This window comes from Cimex lectularius, unplaced genomic scaffold (assembly GCF_000648675.2).
Source record: "Cimex lectularius strain Harlan isolate CLEC.00 unplaced genomic scaffold, Clec_2.1 scaffold288, whole genome shotgun sequence".
NCBI lineage: Eukaryota > Metazoa > Arthropoda > Insecta > Hemiptera > Cimicidae > Cimex > Cimex lectularius.
This window is the reverse complement of record NW_019392933.1, coordinates 475,959-503,684: the sequence shown is the minus strand read 5'-3', so window position 1 is coordinate 503,684 and position 27,726 is coordinate 475,959. Positions and strand designations below refer to the sequence as shown.

The window sequence follows — 27,726 nt, the reverse complement described above, 5'->3', positions numbered from 1 at the left end:
ACTTCTTGAAAATTATGATGTACCTAAGTGGTTCATTTTGAATTGACCTAAAGATAATTAATAAGCAGGTGACCATAAATGATCTGCCAGTTAGTTGGATGCTCAGTTGATAGTCTTAAGGTCGATTAGAGCATTCCAATGTGTAGATATCCACAATGAAGTCTGCCCAGTCAATTTTAATATTTCAATAAAGTTAACCCAGCTAAGACAAGCTGAATATAATTTAACGAAGGGGAATTTTTGTAAATGAGTATAGTAAAATCTTTATACAACAGATAATAATTTTGGAACCTTATGCGTACTATTTCAGAGATTCTTATAATGAAAATATTTTCCATTTCCATTAGAATGAAACTATATCTGTAATCCATTTTTTATATTGTATTTTGGGCTTCTGCCCGTTTAATTAAATAAATGTTTGTTTATACATTAATTTTTGGCATCAATTCCTGATTGAATAAAACATAAAACTGAATATATCCAACTTTTTTTTAACTTTTTTAATTATGGTTCTGCAGAACAAAATTTGTTGTTTATAACTTTTGTTTCAACTGTTGTTGTAAACAACAAATTCTGTGATTAGAACAATGATTTACAAGAAGTGAATCTACATACTCGCCCCACCTTTACTATTTTTATTACTATTTTTACTTCTATTAGACAACTCCTGTCTTTAGTTTTGATATACATGGATTAACAATTCAAAATAATGTTCCGTCAAGCCGGTTTACTTAATAAAATAATTTATCTTTAAAAATATTTAAAAAAACTTCAAATATCATTGAATACTTTTGTGATGTCATGCAAGATAGCATGAACCACTGCATAAATAAGAGGAAGGTAATTCTGTTAAATTTTATCATTCATCGTTCAAAATCCGAATAACTCTTTAACTGAGTGCAGTTAATTATTAAAGCAAGACACCCAGCAATCAAAATTATGAGTTCGGAAGAAGAACAAAGCAGAAAAGTGGACGAAGCGTTTAAAAATGTCATTAACCAGATTGACAAAGAGTACCTGAGGCCTATACAAGTGAGTCCAAGCTGAATAATCACGTGGATGCTTTACTATTTATTTCTTCTTTTTTTTCTCCTGAAGGAACCTATTAAATTATAATAGCTATTTTCATTATAAGAATCCCAGAAATAGCACACAACGGTTCCAAAATCTTCAGTATTTTGTTCCTTTTAGCAAGTAGACCAAGGTTTATTTTCAAACAAATTTGTATATTTTGTATGTCCTCAGGTCAATATGCACTATTGTGCTGCAAAGTGCTGTGAAAATCAAACGGGAAGTTTAGAAGATGTGCAGAACTGTATACAGAGATGTAGCAATTTCTTAACACAGGCTGAAAGCATAGTTAAGGACGAATTTAACACTATTCAGGTATTTTGTATTATTTTTAATTGATAAAACATGATTTTAATTGGGGTTTATTTTATTTTTTTATATTTTTTTTTAAAGAATCGATTGCAGAGAGGTGTAATGGACTGTCGTGATGACACAAAGGTTCAAATTCCACCGACGGCGACTGAACAAGATGTAAATTGTCCATTTAATTTCTAATCTTGTTTACTTTATTAAAATTTCTTTTATTTTCAGATGGAAAAATTCAACAAAGTGTTTGAAAAATGTGTAGTCTCATCGATAGAAAATAATATGAAAGGCATTCCTCCTATGCTGAGTCGTCTGAGGGCTCGTTTAGGTGAAATAAAACAAAATGCCGTTAAAAGCTAATATTAAATTTGTTTCTAAATTTTTGTAGAAAATTATTTATGTTCGTAACAAGACTCTGTATGCATTATTTATATTATTATATCAAGTCGAGTTTCTAAACCATTCCCTTAGGGACAAGTAAGGAAACTGTCATATGAATTCATCAATTTGAAAAATTGAAGAATTAGTTTTAAAATTTGTTTACAGGAACTCCTTTTTAGTACATGTGATACATGAAATAGGTTTTACATAAAAAACAGAGTGAAATGTAAAAATTGTTATAATAGGGAAATGTCTGAGTGTAGATGAATGGTTGAAAGCAGTTTGGTTCGACTTACTGTAAGAAAAATATACGGCAAACTAAAAAATGTGAAATCATTGTGTTCACAAGGATACAATAATATATTACCAATTATCCAAAACCTGAATCCCACAAAAAACCAAAATATATCTTATGAAAACATACAAACACTAAAATAGAAATGTAAATTAAAAAACAATAGCAGCAACAATTATGAGAAAAAAAACTACTTAAAACTAAACATTACAAGAAGACAGTGTACAACAAGGTCATGTAATAAAAATGGTAATGAATTGAACTAACCAATTTCAAATCGAGTAATATTAATAAACCTCTATAAACAGTAAATTATGCTGATTATTAAATAATAAAAATTAAAATTGTGAGATTTCTTATTGAGATCGTGAGTTAAACTTTTTGGTTTGAGTTATGGTTGCATTTTCGATTAGAGAAGTAAGAAAAAAATATGTTTGTTGTAAGTCAGTACAATCACGAACTACTTGATGTTCATAAAACAAAACACAATATATTTACCACATTTTAATTTTACATCTAATTTATTGTGTTAAATTTTGAAATTTTATAGTTTTTGAAAAACAAAAATATGAGTGAAATTAGGACATTTTGGTCAAATGTTTCATTAGAACTAAAGAACTAAAATAAAGATGAAGCTTGTAATAAGTTGTTTATTAACTTATTTATTATTAAGTATATAAATTTAACAAACTCAACATTAGTACAAGCAACGATGATGCTGTAAGATTCACTGGTGACTTGAACTGAGGATTTTTCAATAAATCATCGACTGGTTTTTGATAAATTTTAACATTCATGTATGAATTTTATTGCTTAACAGGAAACAGTATTGCCTCATTTGTGCTACCATAAGGTCTGATCCACCATTTTTCAAAATGTTTAAAACGCATCTATAGTTAAATAACCTTTGCTGATAGTATCAACCCTACAGGGGACTGTAACATCAGAGAAGAGCCAGTTTAGCTGTCGCTTTTAGCTTGCAAAGGTCATTTATAAAGATGTTAAATAGCATTGGTCCAAGAACAGTCCCTTGGGAGACCTCATATCTTCTTTAACATTATCACAGTTCGAACATTTTCATTTATTTTTGGCATTATAACTAGCTCAATAATCAAATTTTTGAGCCTAATAATCCTTTGATTTAATTATATAAGTTGTCAGCTTATTCATACAATAATTTTTGGCATAAATTCCTGATTGAGTAAAGCATAAATCTGAACATAGTCTTATAGTTTTGACATTCATGGATTCAGGATTTCATTCAGAAATGTTCAACTAAGCCAGTTTACTTAAAGTAATACAATTTTCTTTAAAGACAAAAGAAAACTTTCAAAGCTTTTTGAATAGTTCAGTAGTATGTGCAGAATCGATTAATAAATGGGTCTTTTTGTTGATTTGGTTCCTAAAACCAAAAGAAATATTTAAAGTTTATTTAAAACAGTTTAAATTTACATATTCTTCTAAATTATAGTAATTTTAAGTTTTTATATTATCCAATTATTTGTCTCTCTTTAAAAATCTAATTTCCAAAAGAGATGTCTGTATAATTTCATTGTTTGATTTCGTCACTGGCATTTATAATCAAACAAAATAGCAATTTTGCTACATGCCAAGCGGAGCGTCATAAGCTTGAGTATAGCTATTTTGTTTATGAGGCATAAGCACGTGTTGAGTTTGAGTAAAAGGTTTTGAACTGTTACAGCAGTTGAAAAGTTTCAACAATTTTTGATTTTTACATTTTACTTAAAATGGTTAGTATATACATAAAAATATGTAATTTAATAAATAATAAATAACATCTTTATTTTATATATTAATTATTAGTAAAATATATGCATGTCTTAAATATATTGGTTAATTGACTTAGTGTAAATAATGAAAACAAGGTACAAACTGTCCTTTGAAGTTAAAAAAGATGTATTTTTTTAATTGCACGTATTTATCAGTTTTAATGTGATATAAATTATAAAAATTGAAAAAGGGATCCAAAGTTTATTGGCCAGGGAGTTAACATTTTCATAAGTTTTAAGCAATCATCTCTTAATGTTTCATGCACTAAACATTAAATTATTTATTAAATTTAAAAAAAAGCACCTGGAATATATATGTAGCAGAATCATAAAACATTCAGGATAAAAATTATTATTCATAATTTCTACATAGTTTGCTCCAACTCGCTCTGCACGGTTACTGCTCTGGAGGTAACGAACAGGCGGATGAGGTGATTAAGGCTGGGCTGGAGGTCCCAACCTCTGGACTTAACCACCATAATCCAGCCATCTGAAGCTAAATATGCAATTAAAAAAAAAAAAAAAAAATTAAATTAAAAGAATGTGGCAGTGTCGGTGGGTCAGATTGGCCGAGAAGCTCTCACGTATCAAGAGCACTGTTTATAGGTGGCCCTCGGAGGGTCTGATCTCTTAGGCCCAGTACGCACTGGGATTCTTTGAGTTGACTCTTTGAATCTCCGGAGAGTCTCGGCTGCGTCTAGCCTGAATCTGGGCTGCCCCAACTCATTGTTGCGATGAATCTGGTGTGTTGCGGGCTAGCATTTTCCGACTTTTGAATCCCATCCGATGTATGGCAACATTTGCCAGTGCGGGCGTGAATCGGAACAAGCGCTCTTCCTTCATTTGTTTAGTTGACGTTCTAGTGAGTGTTTTCTTGAAGATTTTGATACTGTCTTGTATTAAAGGTATGTTGTGGAGTACCGAGTTGACTTTACAGTTTATTGAAGACATGCATTCCCATCGGTGTTTGTGGGATGTATCATTCACAGAATACAGAAATCGGGAATTTAGAAGCCAGACATTGAACGGTTTAACCCAAAAATTCAGTGTTTCCATCGCCAAAATTGTAAAAAAAAAATGCACACTTTAAAATGACAGTTTTTTAATGCACTTCCGATTGGATGCACTACGTACAACGCAAAAAGGAGCAAGGGAAATTCCTGAGAGTTAGTTCCTCTGTCATTTTCGCAGGCACTGATGAATGTGAACTGAATCTTGGTCTGAACACGGTTCTTTGTCGCGGAGCAGAATCATGGCTGCATCGCAACAATGAATCTACGCAGCCCCGACTCTGCCCCGCAACATGAATTGATTCAAATTTCAAAAAAAATCTCAGTGCATACTAGGCTTTAGAAGGGATCACCCGATTAAGGACAGTCTTTGTGAGGTTGACATAGACATTGTTTTTGGGCCAACATCCATATATGTGTACAGCATGTAGAGAAAGGTTGCTCGGTGTGTGTCCCGTTTAATAGGAGGGTGCCATTCTTGGGGGTTCATGTAGGGAATAGGTAGAAATACCACCCGATATGAGAATTGTACTTGAGCACAACTGTGAATATTTGTGTACCCTGGTCTGATTTTCAGAGGAAATAGGACTGTTTTACTGTATACATTTTTTTTAAAAGTCTGAATGTATTTATTAGCATGAATGTGTAGTGTGAGAGGACTGATGGCAGAATATTGAGAACCTCATCAATATCATCAACCCTTAATTAGGCAAATTATATACTACGTGTAGAGGGTGTTGGAGGAATATCAGTTACTCCAGTACCATAACAGATTGAACGGTATGAAAATAAGAAAGAATGAGAGTGAGTTTGGGTCTATTAACTGGGGGCTGAAATGACCTGGCTGTTTGCCTCTGGAGTCCTCGTCATTGGCTGGATGGATAAGACCAAGGTCTGAACCCATACTGCCAACACCCGGGATGGGTGAATCTCAGTCTTTGCCAGTAATTCATAGTAAAATTCAAAAGCTGGAATTACCGGCAAGCTGCAAGAATTGATAAGTTCAACTCTGTACCCGCGTGTATGTATGTGTAGATTTGAGCATATATAAATCAGAAATCAGTAATATCTACGATTTTACCATACACAATTTTTTTATTTTTTTTTTAGTCCATTCATAAACCCTTAACTACAGACTAAAAATAAATTAAATGACAATCATTAATGCATGAAATAATAAATACAATTTAAAACATTTTTAAAACATTATGGTAAGATCTGTGAGGTGATGAACCCTGTAGATCTCTGATCATCGTAGTTGTCTTATGCTCAGTGGTTTTGCCTTTCAGGCATATTATAGAGGGCAGACAGCTTTTTGCCATGCTTAAAATTTACTGTAACTATTTTGTAAACCATTACTTTTGTTAATAATAAATATATCCTTCTTCTACTTAAAAGCATTTATTAAAGTAGTAATTAAAATACTATTACACCTCTATTATTAACAACCAGAAGAAAACCGAATTATGTTAATTGCAATGTTAAGTTTAATCATGAAATTGGCTCAGTAGTTTCTAAACAAATTTATTGACATTCAGTTAAGTTGTTTTGGACCATTTTGGACTTTTGGCCAATACGTTTTGGCCTGTCAGGACCTCTAGATGAAATTCCACTATTTATCAATCTTTTGCCCTTAATTTTTACCCTTGTTTAATTTCAGGGAAAATCAAAACAGGCGAAGAAAAATGAGTCGAAAGCACTGGGGATTGCACATCCGAACAGTCGAAAAGCGACAAAACTGGCGAAACAAGCTGTTAGGTAACAATTAATTTATAACAAATATAACGAACTGTTTGAAAAGTAATATTGCAGGCAGTTGGCGAGGTTGAAGACCAAGAAAGATTTCTCAATAAGGAAGAACATTTTTGGTGAAAAACTCATGTGGTTCAAGGATCATTTGCCGTCAGGCGTCACGGTCATGACAGCAAATTGTTTTGAAAAACTTTTTGATAGGTAATTATGCCCATGTGTTGTTGCAAGTTTCCAAAATGGAACCAGCAAGAAGTACAATAAATTGAAAAACTGCAATGCTCAGGGGGAACTCCTCCAGTTCCTGGTATCCATAATCAATAAAAAAATGTTAGTATTCAATTCTTGTTTGCTCTGCTGATGCCCCATGTTGGCGGTGTGGTTTTTTTTTTTTTTTTAATGGATGTACTTTAACTGTGAGGTTATATGAATCAATTAAAAAAATAAATAAAAAGCATTTGTAAGTATTAAATTCACTAGTTTTCATGGTCCACTTGACCAGTTAATATCATTCAATTAATTAAGGTTTTTAGTTGAGATAAAAAAGTCTGTGTCACAAGCGGGATTCGAACCCACGAACTTCGGCTTGATACGTCGCTACTCTACCATGAGCTATCGTGACTTCGATCCACTCAGGCACTAACTTCCCATCTCAACCCCACCTTTTTGAATATTCCCTCCTTTTTGCCATTTTTCACATGTCGTGTAACCTATTTGATTCTCGGCCACAAATGAAATGGCCACGGAAAGCTTTTATTGAAGTATACTTCATTTTAACTTATTAAATTCACTAGTTTTTGTGGTCCGCTTGACCAGTTAATATCATTCAATTAATTAATCACGAAGTCACAATAGCTTAAGTGGTTGAGTAGCGGCGTATCTAGCCGAAGGTCATGGGTTCGAATCCTACTCGTGACACTGACTTTTTTATCTCAACTAAAAAAACCTTAATTAATTGAATTTATAAGTATGTTGAATCTGAACCCGGGACCTTTACCTTACAGTGATGGGCACCATTGTGGCCACCGACACTTTAGCGTTTTCCTCTTAAAATATTTCAAATGTTTCCAAATGGCTTGAATTGAGTAAGACTGCTTTAAAATAGAAGAAATATTGAAAAATATGTAAAAATTCGGTTCCCTACTTCTCGCTTTGCAGATCTCGCACAGTATTTTTCAATTAAACTTATTTTTAGTTATCTTGCACGGTTTAATGAAGAACTAGAACAGATCGAGATCAAACATTCCATTGGTAATAGAAAAGGAAGGCAGCATGCAAGCAGAGAGGATACAATAAAAATGACAGTTTCAAGGGAAAAGGAAGAATTCGAGACTTGTGGATTAGGTAGGACAAACAACTTCAATACATATTCCTTACATTTTATCTCTGTAAAAATACATTATTGATTGTTCTTTTTTGTTGTAGAAATGGTTGATATTTTAAACCCGAAGCAGTTGGAGATGTTGAAAGAATGGGAAGGAGAAATTGGAAAAATGAACAATTTTGTCATCAAAAGGTTTACAAGAAACTATTTAAAAACTTATAAACCTCTGCCCATTTCTAAAAAGTATTTGCGTCAAAATAGTGAAAATGAAGGAAACATAGAGGATAGCCAAGAAAAAGAGATGGACACAAATAATTGAAAATGTCAAATTTTATGGAATATTTATTGTAAATACTTGCTAATATATTTTTATTAAAGTTTCTTGTTTTACTTGGTTTTTTAGTAAATTTTTCCTTTAATGTGGTACATCAGTCGTACAATATTTTTTCTTACTCTCATCAAATGTCTTATAACTTATCTTAAACTTACAATTTAATGTGTGGTGATTAGTGACCGTTAATCAATAATTATTCAGAAATCCAGACCGCATCTCACGATTTCTGAATACTTATAATTTAATCTAAATAATTATATACTACACTCGACAAATCTAGCTTGTATTGAGAGGGCTGCAAGGTGAAGTTATAGCTTGAAAGATTTTGGATCATCATGATGCGCTTATTATGGTGGTTTTGTTGTCAGAATCACCACCCTCACTGGTTGGACTTTGATCTTATAAAGTAACTTGAATTACAAGCCATTGATGATCAGAGATAAAGCTTTTGGTACATCACCTTGCAGATTTAATCACTTCAATCAATCAGATTCAATCATTTCATTGCAAAGTTTACTTGGTTTCTTAAAAAATTTAAATCCTTCTCATTTTACCAATTTTCAAGAACAAAAAAATAAAACCAGCTGATTTTGCTTTCAACTTTTCTTTCTCTTTACTTTTTACAAAAAAAAATAAGCAGTTGCTGGGTACAAGTCTTATAAAGATAGCAAACATGTCGATCCAGGAGATGATAGAGCGCACAGTAGATAATGAGACTCTTCTGAAGTACTCTAACCCTTTGATGATAATAGATCCGGATGGACAAAAAACCAACCTGAAGGTACCAGTTATATTTTAAGAACAAACCACATGATTATTGATGACTAAATTATTTCAGTTCCCAGGAGAAATAAGGTCAAAACTGTTCCAATGCCAGAAAACAGAAGAGGAAGTAATTGAATTACAGTTGCTGCTGAATTCACTTTTGCCACCAATTGAATGGGAGGAGGAAGGGGCAGTTTGGCAGCTGCAGGTTGTGCGGTAAAACATATCATCGTTTCGCACGTACACAAAGATGTTTTAGGTATCGACAGAGCCTGTTTCAAGATTTGACGTTATTAAATTGAAAGAGACACTCGATCTGTGGCTGAAACAACGGCAGGCTAGATCAAGGGGTATTTGCTCTGTCAGAAGAGAAATATTCATCCAGCTCTTTGGTAATCAGTATTGAAGTTGATGAGTTTTTGTTTGTAAATGAATGTTTTAGATGAAATGATTCGTCAAGAGACGATCATTTGCCCGGAAAGGGGCATGCTGCTGATTAGAATGAGAGATGAGCATCGAATGTCACTTGCATCAGTTCAAGCACTCTACGAGGGCAGTATTTCATATGCTAAAAGTAAAGCTCTTGAGGTATTTTGAGAAGAAAAACTTCAACAATATAAAGAAGTTTTGTTTGAGAAATTTTATTGCCACTCCTTTGGTATTTTTAGGCTGAAGATAGTATTTTACCCTTATTGAAAGAAGTCGAAGAAGCCAGGCAACAGAGGGATAAGATTTTAAATGAAGTGAAAATTATGGAAGATGCTTTGAACCAGGCGACTAAAAGGGGTAAAGAATTGCTGCTCAATGCGAAAAAGAGGCAAGCCGAACAGTTGGAGCTTCTAAACAATACAAATATGCAGTTAAAGGTACGTCGGATTGAAAATATCTGTAAACGTTTTTGTAAAAATCGTCAAATTTTTAGTGCCAGTTAGATGAGCTTTTCTACTCGAAACGATAAAAAATCGACCATTTTATTTGCAGCTGCGAAAAGATGTAATAATACACGTTTTTTTCTCAGTATATGATTCTCTTATTTTATCTATTTAAGCCTCGTAATCTCGGTAAAGCTCATCCCGACCATATTGATGAACCGAATTCATGATAAACTGAAAAATATATATTTTTACAAACAGAAAATCCACAAGTACACGATTAATAGTTACTCTAAGACGTTCATTGAGATCTTCGTAATATTTAAGGTCCTTGTATCCATGGTCTTGATCGATATTCTTCAACAGTGTGATATCCTTCAACAACTCTTCGTAATAAATTGTCCTACATATGACAAAATTTTCAAGCACTAAATTCTCATGCTTGAGAGTGTTGATTTCCTCCATTATTTCTTCAGCGCCAAGCTCGACCTTAAAACATTTAATTTTATAAAAAGAAAAAAAAGAAAATTTCCAAAAGCCTACTAAGTGAAAGATTCTTGACAATTTTGCATCGCATTCTTCGAACAGCTCTTTGTAGACTTCAATCCTTTGTATCACGTCATCTCTTACACGTGCAAGCTGCAAACCCCTTTCTGGACATGCAATTATCTCCTGGCGCACCAGTTCATCTAAAATCTCGGCCGATGTCCATAAATTGTGGAAAATGCAAAATTGTTTTAATGTTACCAAAAACGTCCAAAAACAGGCGATATCGCCCTTCACAGACGCCGGAATTTTTAACTTTGCACTGGCCAATTCGATAATCTACATATTTGGACAAATCTTTTATATCTAGGACATGGGCTGGGTACGGCGAAACCTGAAAATAGAATAACCAGCAGTACAGATTTTACTGTGAAAATACCAAGTCAAATTTTTATCAAAAACAATATTCTTAAAAAATTCACTAGTTTTCGTGGTCCGCTTGACCAATTAATATCTTTCAATTAATTAAGGTTTTTAGTTGAGATAAAAAAAGTCAGTATCAAATTCAGAAGGTGGGGTTGAGATGGGAAGTTAGTGTCCGAGTGGATTGAAGTCACAACAGCCCAAGTGGTAGAGCATCGGTGTATCTAGCCGAAGATCATGGGTTCGAATCCCACTCGTGACACTGACTTTTTTGTCTCAACTAAAAACCATAATTAATTGAAAGATTCTTAAAAATCTAGATCTTATTAGTTACTATGAAAATGATATTGCTGCTTACATTTTTGCACTCAACTGATTAGAAATAAAATAAGAAAGTGTTTTTTACCCCCCCCCCCCCAAAAAAAAAAGTACCAAAATTGATTTTGGGATAAGTAAGAAATTTTTATAAATAACTTATAATTAAGTTAAGTAAAAATTATTGAATTGATTTATTATATTTGGACTATTATTTAATTATAAATTACTTATAATTATGTTATGAGTAATGTATAAGTAAATAATAATAGAAACATGATAAATCAATTCAATCGTTATTCCTAATATTCAAAAGAAAAACCAAATTACATGATCCATTGATGATTAAATGATTATTACGGTTTTAAAATATTGTAGTTATGAAGCTTGATCATCTCCAATCATCCTGGTCTACCTAAACTAACTGGTTTGTTTACCAAAATTTTGCTACACTTGGCCAGTGTAGTACATCAATATTGTCCATTTATTTATTTATTTTTTTTTTTTTGCAATAAAATATTTATTACTATCTGTACTACCCTCGTTGGGTGTCACGAACAAGGAGGACAAACCAGTTTACAAAACATTTTTCATACTATTTTCAATTAAAATCCATGGGCTATTTTGGCATTCGAACCCATCAGCGTGCAAATATAAGTCGGACTTAACCATGGTCCCCATAGATCTAGACCACATGTCCAAATCAGTTTCAGTATTTTTTGTAGTGTCAATTTATGAAGAAATAATTTATATGCAATTAACAAATTAACACACTGATAAAACAACTAAAAATGGCAAAATGCACTAGAACCATGATATAATCGAATTGTAAATGATCAAACTATTATATTATGCAAATGTGGTTAGTTCTATAATAGTACTATTTCATTTTCTTAGTTTTTAAAATTTTAAGTAGCCTCCAAAAAATTAAATGAATGATTTTTTTACCTGTCTTTTATAAAGCTTATTATTTTGAATCCACTCGATAGGTGGGAATACGCCATCTAAAACTTCTTGTATATCAGAGTATCTCTCCTCTTCCAGATCTGGATAGACTACGGGTACATTTACTTCTAAACGTACTGGCTACAAAATTCAAGAAATCTATTTCCCACTCTTAATAAGTATTACGACAGCCTTACTTCAACTTGAGGGCGTTTCTGGTTGCTCGGACCGATTTCGACTGGTTTTAAGAATCTCAAAATCCTTACGACACCTCTACTTAGTCTTTCTGGATCTCCCGCGGCCATTTCAATCTTGTCCCCCCTGTACCTCTGCCTCGGAATCCTCGATCTTTTCCTCCTCTGCTTGTAAATCTTTTCTTTGATGGCACATTTCAAAAAAGAGTGTATATTTTCAGGTACGACATTCTTATCCTTAAAAGGATTGTAGACTTCGGGGTCGTGGAGTAGTTTATAAACTTCCTCCTGAACAAATCAAAACGTCTTTTCTTCTAGAAGAATCCTTATTATTATAATTATTTTAGTAGCTTTACCTTGTAAAATGGGTCCCTCTTAGGTACACAATTTTGGGTACAGGTACACTCATTGATAACATTCTTTTTTGGTTTTGTACACAGTAATTTCTGTGAGCTGTCATTGAGACAATCCAATTTTCTTGATGTCATTGAAGGAATATCGGGAGAAATAGTAGAAGTCATTGTCCAGAATTTATTCAGACTTTCTTGTTTTTTGTTTTTTTAAATCAAATTTTGAAAAAGAACTAACAAAAAACTTGCTACACTTAAGAAATATATCAATAAAAAATACAATTGGATAAAAAAAACAATGTTTTTTGCTCATGTGTTTAATAAATAAGGTTTCAATAAAAATGTTTTATAAACAATCAAACAGATAGACAATGTACCATGAGAAACTCACAAAACAATTAATGAAAATTTTGGTAACTTTAACAAGTTGTGAATATAATGACTAGAAACAAAGTTACAATAATTTTGAATTATTACATAAAACCAATATGACATTGATTAAAATTGTCCTTTACAAAATCTATAAGAGGAATGAATGTTATCACATTGGTTGTATATTCGACCTCGCTACTTTCATAGTGATGACTTTTTTTGTCTCAAGTGCACCCCATAATTCATCATTGATTATTCGATATGTACTCCCCGGATAGTCCACGTCTGGAACACTTAGCCGTTTTTTGTCAAAGTAGTTAATAAGACAGCTGGCAGGTATCCATATAAGCGCTGTGACGATAATAACGGCTCCGACGACATTGTCCCTGAGTATGAGCAGTACTTTATTTATATTTATGTCTTCTATTATATCCCAGAATCTTTCTACAACATCTTGAACAGTCTTCTCACAGATGCCCTGTTTAAGAAGTAAAAAAATTAAAATCAAACATACTAAGGTAAATTTTTTAAAATTTAATATAAAAATAATTAATATAAATTATTTAATATAATTTATATTAATGTAAATTAATATAAAAAAATTTACCTTATTACAAAACCCGTGTATGCATGGTGTTCCATCCGGCAGAATGTCGTGTGGTGTAACGGTAAAGCACGTCTCGTTTAAGTTCATCCTACAACACCTCTTGCACGCCTCGCCGACTGTAATGTGTTTATATATTAAAATAAAATAAATTGACTAGTTTGAATAAATAAAAGTTTCCTACTTGTATCGCACATGCAGCTCTGAAGACCCTGCGTTTCACAGTAAGGTATGCATTTGCCCAGCCTGCACTTCCCTCTCTCAAGGCATTCCGTGCCGTCGGTCATCGCTGCCGATTTAGGACACTCCGACGCAACGCCTGAACAACGGGACTCTTGCTCGCACGTTGAATATTGGGCGTCTCTGCATTTGATGCCGGCATGCATGAAGTGACAGTTTTGACAGCAAGGAGAATTTTTATCACTAAAATGAGATAAATAAATGTGAAAATAATATTAGCAACAAAATTCTACATATTCACTAATTTCGTGGTCCGCTTGACCAATTAAATCATTACAATTAATTAAGGTTTTTATTTGAGATGAAAAAAAGTTAATGGCACGAGCGGAATTCGAACCCATGATCTTCGGCTGGATACGCCGCTCTACCACTTGAGCCATCGTGACCTTGATCCACTCGGACATCAACTTCCTATCTCAACCCACCTTATGAGTCCTTCCCTCCTTTTTGCCATTTTTCAAATGTCGTGTAATCGGTTTGGATTCTCGACGACAATTGAAATGGCCAAGGAATTGTCGTCGAGAATCCTAACCGATTACACGACATTTGAAAAATGGCAAAAAGGAGGGAAAACTCATAAGGTGGGGTTGAGATAGGAAGTTGATGTCCGAGTGGATCGAGGTCACGATAGCTCAAGTGGTAGAGCAGCGGTGTATCTAGCTGAAGATCGTGGGTTCGAATCCCGCTCGTGCCATTAACTTTTTTTCATCTCAACTAAAAACCTTAATTAATTGTAATTCTACATATTGTTAATATTTTACTACCTACAATTTATTTTTTATGGCCACTATATCAACTTGAAATAAATAAACTGAGAAAATTCACAATGACTCAATACAATATTTGTCTGCACAGATGCCAAGTCAATCTAAATTTTTGTACAATCAAATTACTTTTGAAAATTCCTGGGAATTGAACCCAGGTCCTATGTGGTGAAAATATGAGTCAGATTTAACCCGCAATGATTGGTCGTGAAATGCCACTTTTAACCATTAGCTTAAGCTTCATTAATTAAGTAAAGGTGTAGTAGTAGCTGTGAAACTTCAGCGAGACAGTATAAGGGGTTAATGTAACCAATTCCGTAGGAGTACTCCTACTGAAAAAGGTTCCGGACTGCAATACTTGCATTGTTACTACTGGACCTACAAGTAATTTCTTGGCATAATCTGATTCAAGGACACTACTTTGGCTATGGTATTTCTGTCAAATAATACTGGTCCTAAGAGTAAAATCTCAGTGTGACTAGAGTCTACGAACTTAGAACTGAGCAAAAGTATAAGCTAGGGATAACTAGCTTGTAGCTGGCCAAGCATTCATAGCGATGTCACTTGATCCTTTCATTCTATCTTTCCTAAACATAATTTGCCAAGAATTTTTCATCCACCAATGCCAAACATGATCCGGTGATTTGTCATACTGTAATTATACTTAACACGAGAGAAACTACAGTTTTGGTCAGTTGGTAAGCTGAACATCACCAAAACTGAATCCCTTGGCATGCGAACAATGATTCATTGTGAAGCTCAAAGAAATAGGATTTTTTTTTTTTTTTAATTGGCCTTATGATCTTGCATATTAGCCATGGTACGAATTCTTGTGTGTTCAAATTGGGGGTTATCGGGAAAAAAGGGCCAGAGGCGATGGTGGGAATCGAACCCACGACCGCGGCGTGAGAGTCTCTCATGCTAACCACTCGGCTACCGCGGTCCCCAAATAGGAAAATATAGGATTTTATAATCCTATAGCTATAGGTAGCCTGGTGCAAGGGTCATCACAAGTGTGTACCCATGTTTGAGAATATGCAGTTATATCTAGTCACAGTGATTTTTCATACAGAATCCACTGGGTTCAATGTTCAGACTATAAATTGTGCTTAGATGACTATAACTATCAATATAAGATTTATTAAGTTATACAGGAGGGCTTAATGTCCAACAACCCATTGAGTGTCATGGATGAGGGGTCAAACCACTTTCCAACACTTCTTTCAAACATTTTCAATTAAATTCTAGTTGATATTGATCGACCTCCGTAGTTTAAACTGATGTATTGGATCTTCTTGAGGTCATTTTACAGGTGAATAAAAAACATCACTATTGGGTTTCACCAAGCTTTCGGCGAATGTTCCGCCATCTTCAGGGCTTTACCCAGTTTTTTAAGACAATTAAATTTATTGCACATGTTTGTTGTTTTGTTTTTGTGTGTCTCAATTTTCTTCAAGTTCCTTGTACATAATTAAATTATAATTCTAAGTTAAAAAACAGTTTAAAAGTTGTATATACATATAACGTATCTGTGATAAAGAAATACATGTACCTGAGATTGAGTATTAACTTATGAAAGAGTATGTAGATTCATTTCCACCTTCAATTAAAAAAAAAAAAGTGCAATAAATTTAATTGTCTTAAAAAACTGGGTAAAGCCCTGAAGATGGCGGAACATTCGCCGAAAGCTTGGTGAAACCCAATAGTGATGTTTTTTATTCACCTGTAAAATGACCTCAAGAAGATCCAATACATCAATTTTCAATTAAAAGTCAGGATTTGAACCCAGGACTGATGTCGTGGCAAGTATGATTAGCATGCCCTAACCATGATCCCGTAAGTTTATTTTTTATCGCTATAAGTGTTATGAATTTATGGGAGAAAAATATATTAATGTACCTGCATACTGCCCCTTGGCGAAGTTTGCACACTTTATCACAGCAAGCATCATTGTCTTCTGTTCCCAAGAGGCCAGCATCACATTCTTCATCACCCTGATAACAAAATATTGAAAATTAAGATTTCAATGAAACTAATTTCTTATTATTAATATAAAAATATTGCAAAAAGAGGGAAAATTAGAAAGGTTGTAGGTTGAGATGAGGAGTTGGTGTCCGAGAGGATTGAAGTCATGACAGCACAAGTAGTTAGAGGGGCGGTATATTAAGCCAAAGGTCGTGGGTTCAAATCTTGTTCATGCCACTAGCTTTTCCACCTCAACCCAGACTTTCGATTAAAAGTATAATTAATTGAAATTATTAATAAACTTACTTCTACTCTTAGGTTTCCACAGAATGATTCTTCTGGCTCTGAGAAGCATCTGCCAGACTTGGCTTGCAGAACTTTTCTTATGGAACGAAGGCTGCAGGGTGAAAATCTCTGTGGAATTGGAAAGTAAAATCAGTTAGGTTTATAAGTTTGAATTTGTAAGGAATAACATGACTCACTTTATTATTCACATCGTAACCGCTCACGCTGTATGTATACATCAAATATGAGCCTCCCTGGCTAGCACTTGGGCTACACTCTGCTAAATCCGGGTCATGTTCTGAACCCCAATTGTGCCCAAATTCATGAGCTGTTACCAAATCGGCCTCACGAGTTATGACCCGTTGACCGTAATGGTTTCTGGACGAGCTTAACCCAGAGTTAAGGTACAAGGTATAACCATTTTTGAAATACTCTGTAAAAATATTGCAATTAATTTATTATAATCAGATTAAACACAGCGAAATGGGCTAATACGTGCAAAGCAGGATCATTGGTCATGCAGGACGAGAATAAAAACAAAAGATAAAAATTATTTAGAACAAAATTGTGTAATTCTGACAACATAAACAAATAAATAATGCTCTGTCTACAAAATGGAAAAAAAACAAAATATTCCAATTCTGTTTATGAACCTGGTGTACATATTCCACCGACTGAATTACGCCGTGGAGAACCGACGTAGGCAAGCCCAAGTATACCACCTTCAAATTTTAAATCAGTGAAGAGGTGGGCGAGACAGAAATCTTTGTGGGAGTACTCTCGGCTAAAGACCTGACCAGAACACAAATGTCAATATTTTTACACCGAGAGGCAAAAATATGTCTCATTCTTTCATAATGAGTAGACAGCAGACATTAAGACAACAGACAAAAAAATTCAATAAATAATGTAAGCCAATATTTTTATTATTTACAATAAAAGTTGATATGTTAACAATCTATTAAAGACCACTTTTACTATGGACCCAGTTGCATCTTGATTTTGTTAATATTCAGGAATTATTTGTAAAATATGTTAAAGGCATGTTGGAAAAGCTATTGATATAATAATAATACAGTTAACAATACAGTTTATGTTTATTTATAAAGCGACCACCACCGAAAATTGCAAAGAATTATAACTGTGATATTTTTAACCCTTTGTGCAGATTCCGCCGACGGACTTTAGGTTTGGCGAAGCTATGTAGGCCATACCGAGTACCAGACTTGAATCGAAAGTTTGATGAGTGAAGAGATGGGACATACAATAGGCTTTTGTTATGTTTTGCCTTGAAAACACCTAAAAAAAATTTAATTTTTGTATTTTATGGATGTCGAAGCTGAATTGGGAAGACTGTTGTTTTACTGTCTTATTTGAACTCCAAGTTTTTTAAATATTAAATATTCGTTATCATGAAAAATAAAACATTCATTTGGTTTCACTTTACCTCTTTATATTCAGCCTAGCATTTTGTAAGGCCTTACAATAAACATTTAAAATTGTATCTTTGTCTATTTTGAATATTGTGAATTTTCATTAACACGTAAAAGCAAAAAACAGGAATCTTTAAACATCTTTTTACACAAATTCTTGCTTGATACACAACTGTTTATTAATCATAAATATTTGCAAAACATTGGGAGTGGGATCTGCAAGTATAACCTATAACTATTTAATTTGGTGCTTTCTGATATCGTCCTGCCTATTCTCACTGCTATTGTCTGTTAACCTAAACTTTTAGCCATCTCCAATAATTAAGTAGCTACTACCACTAATGAAGAAATACTTCTTGTTGTAGCAAAACTGGTTGTAGCAATTTTAACTGCAAATGTAGTAGTTATTGTATCAACAATAATAGCAGCAGCAGCAGTTGTAGAAGTTATTTTTGTTGTTATTAACTCTTAAATCATTCATGTATATTTTTAACATCTATATTATCATATAGCCAAAGAAAAGCTGCACAAATAAACACTACCACTGTCACTATCTACAACAAGAAATGAAGACATGTTGTTATACCAAAAGTTGTTGTAGTATTTTTTTTATAGCAAAAGTAGTTTTAGTAGTAGCAACAAATATAGTAGTTGTTATTGTTGTAGCAACAATAGTTGTAATATTGTTTTTGTTGAAGAAAAAAAAATGTAGTATTTGTTAGTTGTTGTAGCACAAGTAATAGCAACAAAATAGTAGTTGTTATTGTTGTAGCAACAATAGTTGTAATATTGTTTTTGTTGAAAAAAGATGTAGTATTTGTTAGTTGTTGTAGCACAAGTAGAAGCAACAAAATAGTAGTTGTTATTGTTGTAGCAATAATAGTTGCAATATTGTTGTTGTTGAAAAAAAGATGTAGTATTTGTTAGTTGTTGTAGCACCAGTAGTAGCAACAAATATAGTAGTTGTTATTGTTGTAGCAACAATAGTTGTAATATTGTTTTTGTTGAAAAAAAAGAAGTAGTATTTGTTAGTTGTTGTAGCACAAGTAGTAGCAACAAAATAGTAGTTGTTATTGTTGTAGCAACACTAGTTGTAATATTGTTTTTGTTGAAAAAAAGATGTAGTATTTCTTAGTTGTTGTAGCACAAGTAGTAGTAGTTTTGTCATAGCAAAACTAGTTGTAATAGAAGTAGATATGTATTTGCTGTAGCAACAGACCAACCACCAATGTGAGTTAACTATGGAAATGCAACCGACAGACAAAAACAATGAGAATAGGCTAGCCAGAATGATCAGGGGCGATCAAGCTAGATCATCAATTTTGTTTGGATTTGGTATATACTAGAACATTTAAACTTTAAAATCTGATCACATAATCAGAAGAAAAAATACACACTTGAAAGAGTTTACAATGCAGAGAATTCAGATTATTTTAATTATTCAGAAATCGTGAGATGCGGTCTGGTGTGATGTAGGTTTCAGAAAAATATTTTCTTTATCGTGCCAACGTTTCGATCTTTATTGAGATCGTCTTCAGGGCTCAAAGGTTTGTCTTCTGTGTAATTGTACCATTCTTGTGTGTCTGTTGAGAGTGCCAACACTTGGTGGAGAGTGGCGCTCTCAACACGACACGCAAGAATGGCACAATTACACAGAAGACAAACACTTTGAGCCCTGATGATGATCTCAATAAAGATCGAAACGTTGGCACGATAAAGAAAATGTTTTTCTGAAACCTAAATCTCACCAGACCGCATCTCACGATTTCTGAATAATTATCGATTCACGGTCACTAATCACCACACATATTTTAATGTTAATGTGTCAAAAAATTCAAACCAAAAGATAGATATCCTATATTAAAAAGAATATTTCTACAATAATTCTGTGTTTATCAATACTTCTAATAAAAGGTTTTCTTCAACCAAAGTTTCAATGCAAAGGAAAGAAAATGTAGAACTGGCATGGGTTATTTAATGGTCTATCTACACTTGCGGGTCAATTGAATTACTCAAACGGTTTTGGCATTGCACCATCTTCAATGAGTTATCAATTTTAAAATAATTGTACCAATATCAATTTTAAAGAAATTGTAACTATTTAATTCAGGATGTATCTATTATATGTAATTTCTAGCAAAGACCTGTTGGTTTCATACAGCATAAAACAGTTTCAAAATAAATAATTATTTTACAATTTAACAATATTATAAATAGTTCGAGTGATGTTTTACTTTATTCCATTATCTTTGTATATATTTTAGTTATAATTTGTAAAAATGTTTCTTTAATCACCTCCAATAGATTCCGCACATCCCATTTTTCTCTGATCATGTTATAATGAGCTTCACCTCCTCTCACTCTTGTCGGCTCTGAATGAACGACTATCTTTTTAATGACGAACCCCATTCCTTTAAAGCCCTCGCTCTCACCCCTGTCCTGCCATATTGTATCATTGTAAATTTTGTGCACTCTGTCAATGAGGCTTATCTAAAAAATAAATAAAAAATTAATAATAATCTAACTACTTAAATAAGCTTTATATATAAATGTAATGTTTAATTACAAGATAATTAATTGTGGTTTTTGTGTTACCACCTCCCATTTCTTGGTAAAATCTGTAATCGGCGACTAGCAACAAAGGGCATCTAGTTTTAGTAGGAGTGTACTCGTATTGGTCTGTTTGTCGTTTCGCTCTCGTCTTCGGCCCATCTTCATTTTCTTCATCTTCTTCAAAATCTAAAGAGGAAATAATTAACACCTTAAATCATACAAAATTAAATATGAAAAATCAACCTTCATCATTTCCTTCTTTGACATGAGCACAAGGGCTGAAACCGGAATCATGCCAGCTTAGCTTTATGTCGGATTCTCTATATGCCAGCATCGTCTCATTACCAAGCTCTGGCAAATGCCTCCAAGAGGGCTGAAAATAGTTGTAACATAATTTTTTTTAAATCAATAAATATGTAATTGTCAAGTACCTCAATGTGATAGGTCTCATCAGGAAGATGAATTGCAGCAGTCATAATGCCATTTTCCAGGTGAACACTGGCTTCTGATTGATTCTCGCCAAAGAGTCTTCCCTCATAAAAGTTTTCATGATCTGAAAAATGTAAATCACTAGATATGCGGTAAATATTAACTGTTTAGCTTTTGCAGACAATTTTTGTCATCATTGTCAAAAATTGTTAATTAGTACCTCGTACTCCATCTGATACATGGGGTCCACAGGGCTTTTAAAAAGGGAGTAGATGAAAGGAACGGACTGTAGGAAGGCCGACACTAGGGTGGGGGATTTCTTTTTTTTGGTAAAAGGTTGAGGTCAGAACTTTTTTCAGTGAGTGTAACTATTTTATTAAATATAGGACTTTCTTGACAAAAAAGTTTGATAAGGAAGTTGAACGCTAATTTTTTGCGCCGCATTTCTAGAGGGGGCTCACAAGCTTCGGCTTCTAACGCAACTATGGGGGTGCTTGGTAGACCTCCAAGAATTCGCCTTATACATGCATTCCGAAGTGTATCAATTTTCTTTAACAGCGATTGGGAAGCTGATCCATAAAAAAAGCACCATAGTCGAATACGGATCGTATTGAGGATTTGTAATGCAATTGAAAATTTTAGAACTTGTAAATAAATTTAATCCAATATTTTGTTGCCAACTTCCATGTAATTTTGTAATTCCGTCATCCCAGAACTTCTCAGATTTTTGAACAATCAACTCCTCGATGAGTTTTCTGCAGACCTTAAGTAGCATTTTCCCCATAAATAGAGTTTAGCTGAACCCATAATGTGATAATCTGAAGAGGAAATGTCAGATGAGTACGTCGATGAGGTAGCACTTCTCAGCCAAGGTCCAGTAATTTATGAATTATGCAAAGATATGTAAGGACGAGTATTATCCTGGTGATTCTCAAGTCTGCCGGCAATTTACTGTTAATAGCAAAAGCTGGAATTGCCGGTAGACTACAAGAAGCCAATAGGGTCAACTTGGCATGTGTGTGTATGTACACACTCATATACATCCAAATCATTATGTTTCACGCATTACCTTTTCTTAAATTATCCTACTATTTTCCAATAATGTACTACTAACATATCACAAAAATTAATTTCAAGTCCATACCTACTGCAATGGGTTTTTCCTTGCCGTCACCGTCAACAGAGTACGCTTGGAATTTGGAATGAAGTACACCTCGCCGTGGTGTAAGGATAAGTCGAAAATTCCTAAATAGTACAGACAAAGTTAAGAAAAGATTTAAAAATTAATTTTACAGAATCAACATACCTTCCGAGTGTTTTGAAATTGACTTCTTTTATTTTATTATAAGGGTGTGAACTGTCTTGAAGTCCTCTTTTTACTATGTTGTGCGTCAGCTCGGAAGCGTGGATTGTATTGAAGTGTTTTAAATTCTTGTGTATGGAACCTGGAAGGCTGGAAGTCAATATCGAACAATTCACAACGGGACAAATATATTTACCGCATACGAAACCCGTGCTGAACAGCAGTGCAAAAAATGACATGTGCTTTTTGAACATGTTGTATGTTATTTTAAAAACGACTACGATGGAAGCAATACAACCAGAACCTCATCGTACCAAGTTGACAGCAACTTCCCGTTCCCAACTACTTTCCAACTCCAACAGATTGATATCATATCATGCATTCAACAAAAATCCAGGCGCTTAAAGCGCTAGCGTAGCTGTGAGTCAGGGTCCAATATATTGAAAGCTAGGATTGCTTGGTAGTTGGTACAAAATGAAATTGCCTTACAAAAATTCCAAATCTACCAATATCGACTGTATACTGATATTTTTGATTAGAATTGTTTACTTTTGCTATATCTTACTCTCAAGCTAACAGATAAAAAAACACTGACTCATCTGTGGGATCATTAAAAAAAAATTAGATAAACTTCCTGAAAAATCCTTAAATAAAACTTTGTGGAAATCGTTTTAAAATTTTATTTTACATTTGCTACATTAATTATTACAATTATGTTAGAAGTCTTTTAATTTATAAAAAAATATATTCTAAATGTATTTGATAACCTGGTGCTCTAATGACAAACTTGCTCAACTTCATTAAAGGATCTTGGCGTACTTTTTGATCAAAAGCTCAAGTTTAAAGAACATATTTCTTCAATAAAAAATAGATCTATGAAGATGCTAGGTTTCTTCATCCGGAACACCTATGAATTTAAAAATCCTCTATGTTTTGTCCATCTTTATAAACCTTTTGTACAACCCATACTAGAATATGCTACACCTGTTTGGAACCCATTCTATCTAAATTATCAAAAAATTCTTCAATCTGTACAAAACAAATTTTTAAAAAAACTTTCAACTCAATCTTCCTCCGAACTCTGCCTACCCTGGAATCTGCTCTGAATTTAAACTTTCCAAACTGGCACTAAGAAGGGATTAGTTTTATATTGTTTTTGCATTTAAATTATTAAACAATCTCATTGATAGACCTTCTCTCCTCTCTCAGCTACAGCTACCCGTCCATTCGCTCTCTTTCAAAACACACAAACTATTTTATATTGAATTCCAAAGCTCTAACTACATGCTTTCTTCTCCTCTACACAGAATGATGATTAATAACATCTGCAATAGCATTGTCTTCTTCAATAGTTCTGTGCAATCTGTGAAAAACCATATCCTACAACCCTACTTTAGTTGAATTTTCTTCCCAGTTTATATTTTTTTAAATGCTTTTATATTTCATGCTGTTAAAAATTTATTACAATTTATATCATTTACTGGTTCACCTAACATTCACTCTAGTCTTATTATATATCTACAATGACCATTATTTTCATTAAATATGTACCTAAATATTGTATTTCCAATTGTCTTTCAGCTTTATTTTGTTTACTTTGCCTTTATTTGCTTAATAATTATGTCTTTCATTTTTATTGTTGTTCAGTTTTTACTCTTTAATTGTATTTTTATATTTAACATTTATAATATTACCATGTATATATGTCCTTATTCTCTTTATATATATTATTTTTATTTTTGCATATATTATTTTTATTTTTTGTTATTGTAAAATGTTTTTTTATAGTGGATTTCAATCTGTAAATAAACAAATAAAATTTAAAAAAACCTTTAAAGTTTTCTAATAGTATTCCTATGCAAATAACATAGAAAATTTAATTCAAATAAATTCTAAAGTATTTTGGAATTTTGTTTAATGATTAAAGGAAGACTAATAGTTTTCCAGGAAACCCACATCTCTGCATTGTTAATATTTATTTATTTACGGATTATTAATCCTTTAACATACAATTTATATAAACCAATATAAAACGTAACATAAGCCATGAACAAAAAATATATAAAAATATAAAAAAATTGAAAAACAACATAACTGTGCAAAGTACAAACCAAATTACAGGCTTATAAGCAAAATATAAAATATAAATATACTTCTCAAAAAGATTAACAGGTAAAATAAAATATTTATTTTTTAATTGTGATGTTTGTATCAGTGGTGATGGGATTATCGGTTGATGGTTGTTCGATTTAATTTTAAATTTTTTTCAAGGCTGTCACTTGATATCTAAGTGTCCTCTTTTTTTATTGTTTTATTTATTGTTATCAATTGGTAAATGTTCCATGTTATTTTTCTACTCCATTGGTTGCTACCATGAGGGAAACTCAGTCGTCGGGAGGTACCTGCATTGCTTTTTATACAGCGAAAAATCTTTGGTTGACCCCATCTATTATATTTAATCTTTTTCTAAACACAGACACTTATCGCAGTGGAAATTTGCTTTCATTACCGGTACGCCTCGAGAATCCCCCACACTGAGTGTTGGCATTCTGGTGGAAAGCCTCAGTCTTATCCGTCCATCTCCAGGATTGGGCAGGATGCATGATATATACTATAGTCAGACCTATCTTTGAATTCACTTCTGTAGTTTGGTCACCACAGTATAAATACAGAAATTATAGTAAAAGAATATGCTTATTTTTTTAAATTTATTTATTTATTTTTTTTGCTGGGGCTTCCAACATCTAGGTCATTTCAGCCCCCACTAAGTCTATATTCTATATTCTATACCCGTTCAAACACAATATTCATACAAATAAATACATTCATACACTTAAATACATCCATACAGTACACTCATTCTGTTTGGTCGGTGGAGTACTTGATATTCCTCCACCGACCTACACTTAAACTAAACTAGATTGGGGTCGATGGGGTACTTTTATAAATATTCCGCCATCGACCCCGAACAAACACTCACTCGCTTTCATCGTTCGAGGGGCGATGATGACGTTATATTCACCCTCACCCTTCGCCATTCACGCTAATAAGTACATGCACACAGACAAAACATATAGACACATAACACATAAGACATACTACATACAATAAAAAAACCCAATTTCCCCTAAAAAGCAGAACAGGGGACTCTGAAACTCACTACCGTGCTCGAGGACTCTTCTTAAATCCGGCGGCATGCCTACACGCTCTCTGTATGGAGCCAAGGCATGACACGCCTCTATTATGTGGGACACATCAAGCAACCTTTCTCTGCATAAGGAGCACCTGCACGGGCTTTGGCCCAAAAGCAGGTGCCCATGTGTCAACCGAGTATGGCCAATCCTCAGTCGCGTGAGGATGATCCCTCGCCTCCTGCTCAGATTCTCTGAGGGCCATCTACCGGTCGTGCTCTTGACTCGCAAGAGCCTCTCCGACGACCCCGCCCACTGACGCTGCCATCTTTCTTTTATCATATATAAGTGACGATAGTTTGTAGAAATCATGTTTTCTTTCATCAATATGCTTATTATTATTTATTACATATTATTCATGACATCATACTTATTCTATAATATCTCTGGAGTGTCTGTTAAAAACTATGGTTGTTCTATGGTACCCCATATCATTCATAGGTCAAGAGAGTAACGAATAAGCAGATGCTTATGGGAGGATGTCCTAACCTCCAAAAACCGACAAATACTACAGCCAAACAACAGATATATTTGATGACCTAGCCACCCATGTTTTCTTTGAAAGTGAAGTGACTGCTCAATAAAGATATAACCTAGGCAAGAAGATCCAGGGAAAAGAATTGCAGCAGAAACAGTTAGTGAAAGAAAATTCTAAAAAGAAGGATTGAGTCAATGAAACTGAACTAAAGAAGTAGGAAAAGTTCAATGGCTGCTTGGAATACCAAACCCTCTGCTCCTTAGTACTTTTCTCATCATCATCACAATAATTCTAGCAAAACTTTCAACAAATGAATGTTATAATAAAAACATCTAAATCTAAATTTTAAATTTTCAGGACAAGAGTTTCTTAATGATATTTTTTTTTTACCTAGTACCAAGCATTGATCAAAATTGTTATGCACATGTGCCCAAACTGAAAAGAAAAGTTATATTGGGATATATATAAATAATACAGCTTGTATTCAATAATTTTATTAACCTTGTGTAAAATAGTATCTGAATCATATTATGTATTTTGTGGTTGTACAACTGACAGTAACTGTTGCAACTACCTCAAATTATCATTATTATTTTTTTAATGTGTGTACTTTCTTTTTCTTATTTTCTTTTGTAATCTGTTTTAACAAAAAAGTTAAGAAAATGATAAACAAAATCAATTTATAAAAATATTAATTGGAACAGAAGTACAATGCTAAATGAAATATTTCTTATAAATGTAGTAGAAAATATAACAATAAAAAATCTTGGAGCACTTAAGATTTTACAATTCTCTTTGTCATTTAATTGAGAGACAGTTATTATAACATTGAATTTATGTACACATAACATTTTTTTAAAATACAAATCGTGTTATTACAGATTTGTTTAGAGTGAGGAGTCATTGGACCTGATCCCATAACAAAATGTAGGCTTTATTATCTATGATACACACAATATATTTAATATGTTTAACTTTCATTGGAAAAGTGATTTATTATTATTAACTAATTGCAGAGTGAGCATTTTCATACAATAATTTATTATACTTTACATTATTATACTTTCATAAGTGTTTATTTACGTGTATATCTTTCACCCGTCTCAACCATAATAATTTTAATAATAATTATAATTTATTTTTTATTTTTATATCTTTTTTGTATAAAACATACAACATATGTAACAATTTCCTATGTCAGTGTTATTTGTATTTTATTATTTTATTGAATTATTTCCATTTTGGTTTTTTCCCCTTTTCTCCTCAATGGAAGAAGAGATGAAGCCGATTTGTGCATTATTCAGGGCGATATATAGTTTTTTGTTTTTTTAAAATCTTATAGTACAAAATATTTACACTTCACACAATGGGTATTGCCTGATAAACACACTTCACACAAACCTTCATGACATCTTAAATTTTATTTATGAAACTTATAGTAAGATGGAATTGGAAAGAAGAAATAAGAAAGTACATATCAGAGAATAGTAATTTCAAGA

General features: G+C 33.1%; 5 protein-coding genes across 7 annotated transcripts; 3 read left to right on the top strand and 2 right to left on the bottom strand.

The window, feature by feature from the left end:
• The first annotated feature begins 835 nt into the window (after positions 1-835).
• On the top strand, positions 836-2,091 carry LOC106673233 (protein FAM136A-like). Its single transcript, XM_014405257.2, has 4 exons — positions 836-1,032; positions 1,246-1,386; positions 1,465-1,542; positions 1,603-2,091. The coding sequence occupies exons 1-4, from the start codon at positions 940-942 to the stop codon at positions 1,735-1,737; spliced, it is 447 nt and encodes a 148-aa protein (XP_014260743.1). The 5' UTR covers positions 836-939; the 3' UTR covers positions 1,738-2,091.
• Positions 2,092-3,697: 1,606 nt separating this feature from the next.
• LOC106673234 (translation machinery-associated protein 16 homolog) lies at positions 3,698-8,298 on the top strand. Its single transcript, XM_014405258.2, has 5 exons — positions 3,698-3,804; positions 6,514-6,611; positions 6,666-6,806; positions 7,798-7,946; positions 8,028-8,298. Exons 1-5 carry the CDS (start codon positions 3,802-3,804, stop codon positions 8,243-8,245), a joined length of 609 nt encoding a protein of 202 aa, XP_014260744.1. The 5' UTR covers positions 3,698-3,801; the 3' UTR covers positions 8,246-8,298.
• A 517-nt stretch (positions 8,299-8,815) lies between these two features.
• On the top strand, positions 8,816-10,038 carry LOC106673241 (33 kDa inner dynein arm light chain, axonemal-like). The gene is made up of 6 exons (XM_014405283.2): positions 8,816-9,041; positions 9,099-9,233; positions 9,285-9,417; positions 9,468-9,613; positions 9,694-9,891; positions 9,948-10,038. The coding sequence occupies exons 1-6, from the start codon at positions 8,934-8,936 to the stop codon at positions 9,981-9,983; spliced, it is 756 nt and encodes a 251-aa protein (XP_014260769.1). The 5' UTR covers positions 8,816-8,933; the 3' UTR covers positions 9,984-10,038.
• LOC106673240 (33 kDa inner dynein arm light chain, axonemal-like) lies at positions 9,964-12,926 on the bottom strand. The gene is made up of 7 exons (XM_014405282.2): positions 12,617-12,926; positions 12,264-12,548; positions 12,070-12,207; positions 10,645-10,777; positions 10,441-10,586; positions 10,189-10,386; positions 9,964-10,131 (listed from the first exon to the last, which is right to left on the bottom strand). The coding sequence occupies exons 1-7, from the start codon at positions 12,779-12,781 to the stop codon at positions 10,069-10,071; spliced, it is 1,128 nt and encodes a 375-aa protein (XP_014260768.1). The 5' UTR covers positions 12,782-12,926; the 3' UTR covers positions 9,964-10,068.
• LOC106673239 (ADAM 17-like protease) lies at positions 12,924-23,168 on the bottom strand. 3 transcript variants are annotated; one of them, XM_014405278.1, is made up of 14 exons: positions 22,755-23,168; positions 22,562-22,700; positions 22,400-22,500; positions 21,258-21,379; positions 21,070-21,199; positions 20,840-21,012; positions 20,569-20,763; positions 17,998-18,139; positions 17,038-17,273; positions 16,862-16,969; positions 16,490-16,584; positions 13,771-14,009; positions 13,590-13,705; positions 12,924-13,460 (listed from the first exon to the last, which is right to left on the bottom strand). In XM_014405278.1, the coding sequence occupies exons 1-14, from the start codon at positions 22,810-22,812 to the stop codon at positions 13,152-13,154; spliced, it is 2,163 nt and encodes a 720-aa protein (XP_014260764.1). In that variant the 5' UTR covers positions 22,813-23,168; the 3' UTR covers positions 12,924-13,151. The 3 variants fall into 3 exon arrangements, with proteins under 3 accessions (XP_014260764.1, XP_024085156.1, XP_024085157.1); XM_024229388.1 differs by lacking the exon at positions 22,755-23,168 and having other exon boundaries at positions 22,404-22,500; positions 22,562-22,662; XM_024229389.1 differs by lacking the exons at positions 22,562-22,700; positions 22,755-23,168 and having other exon boundaries at positions 21,258-21,396; positions 22,400-22,485.
• Between the last annotated feature and the right edge of the window lie 4,558 nt (positions 23,169-27,726).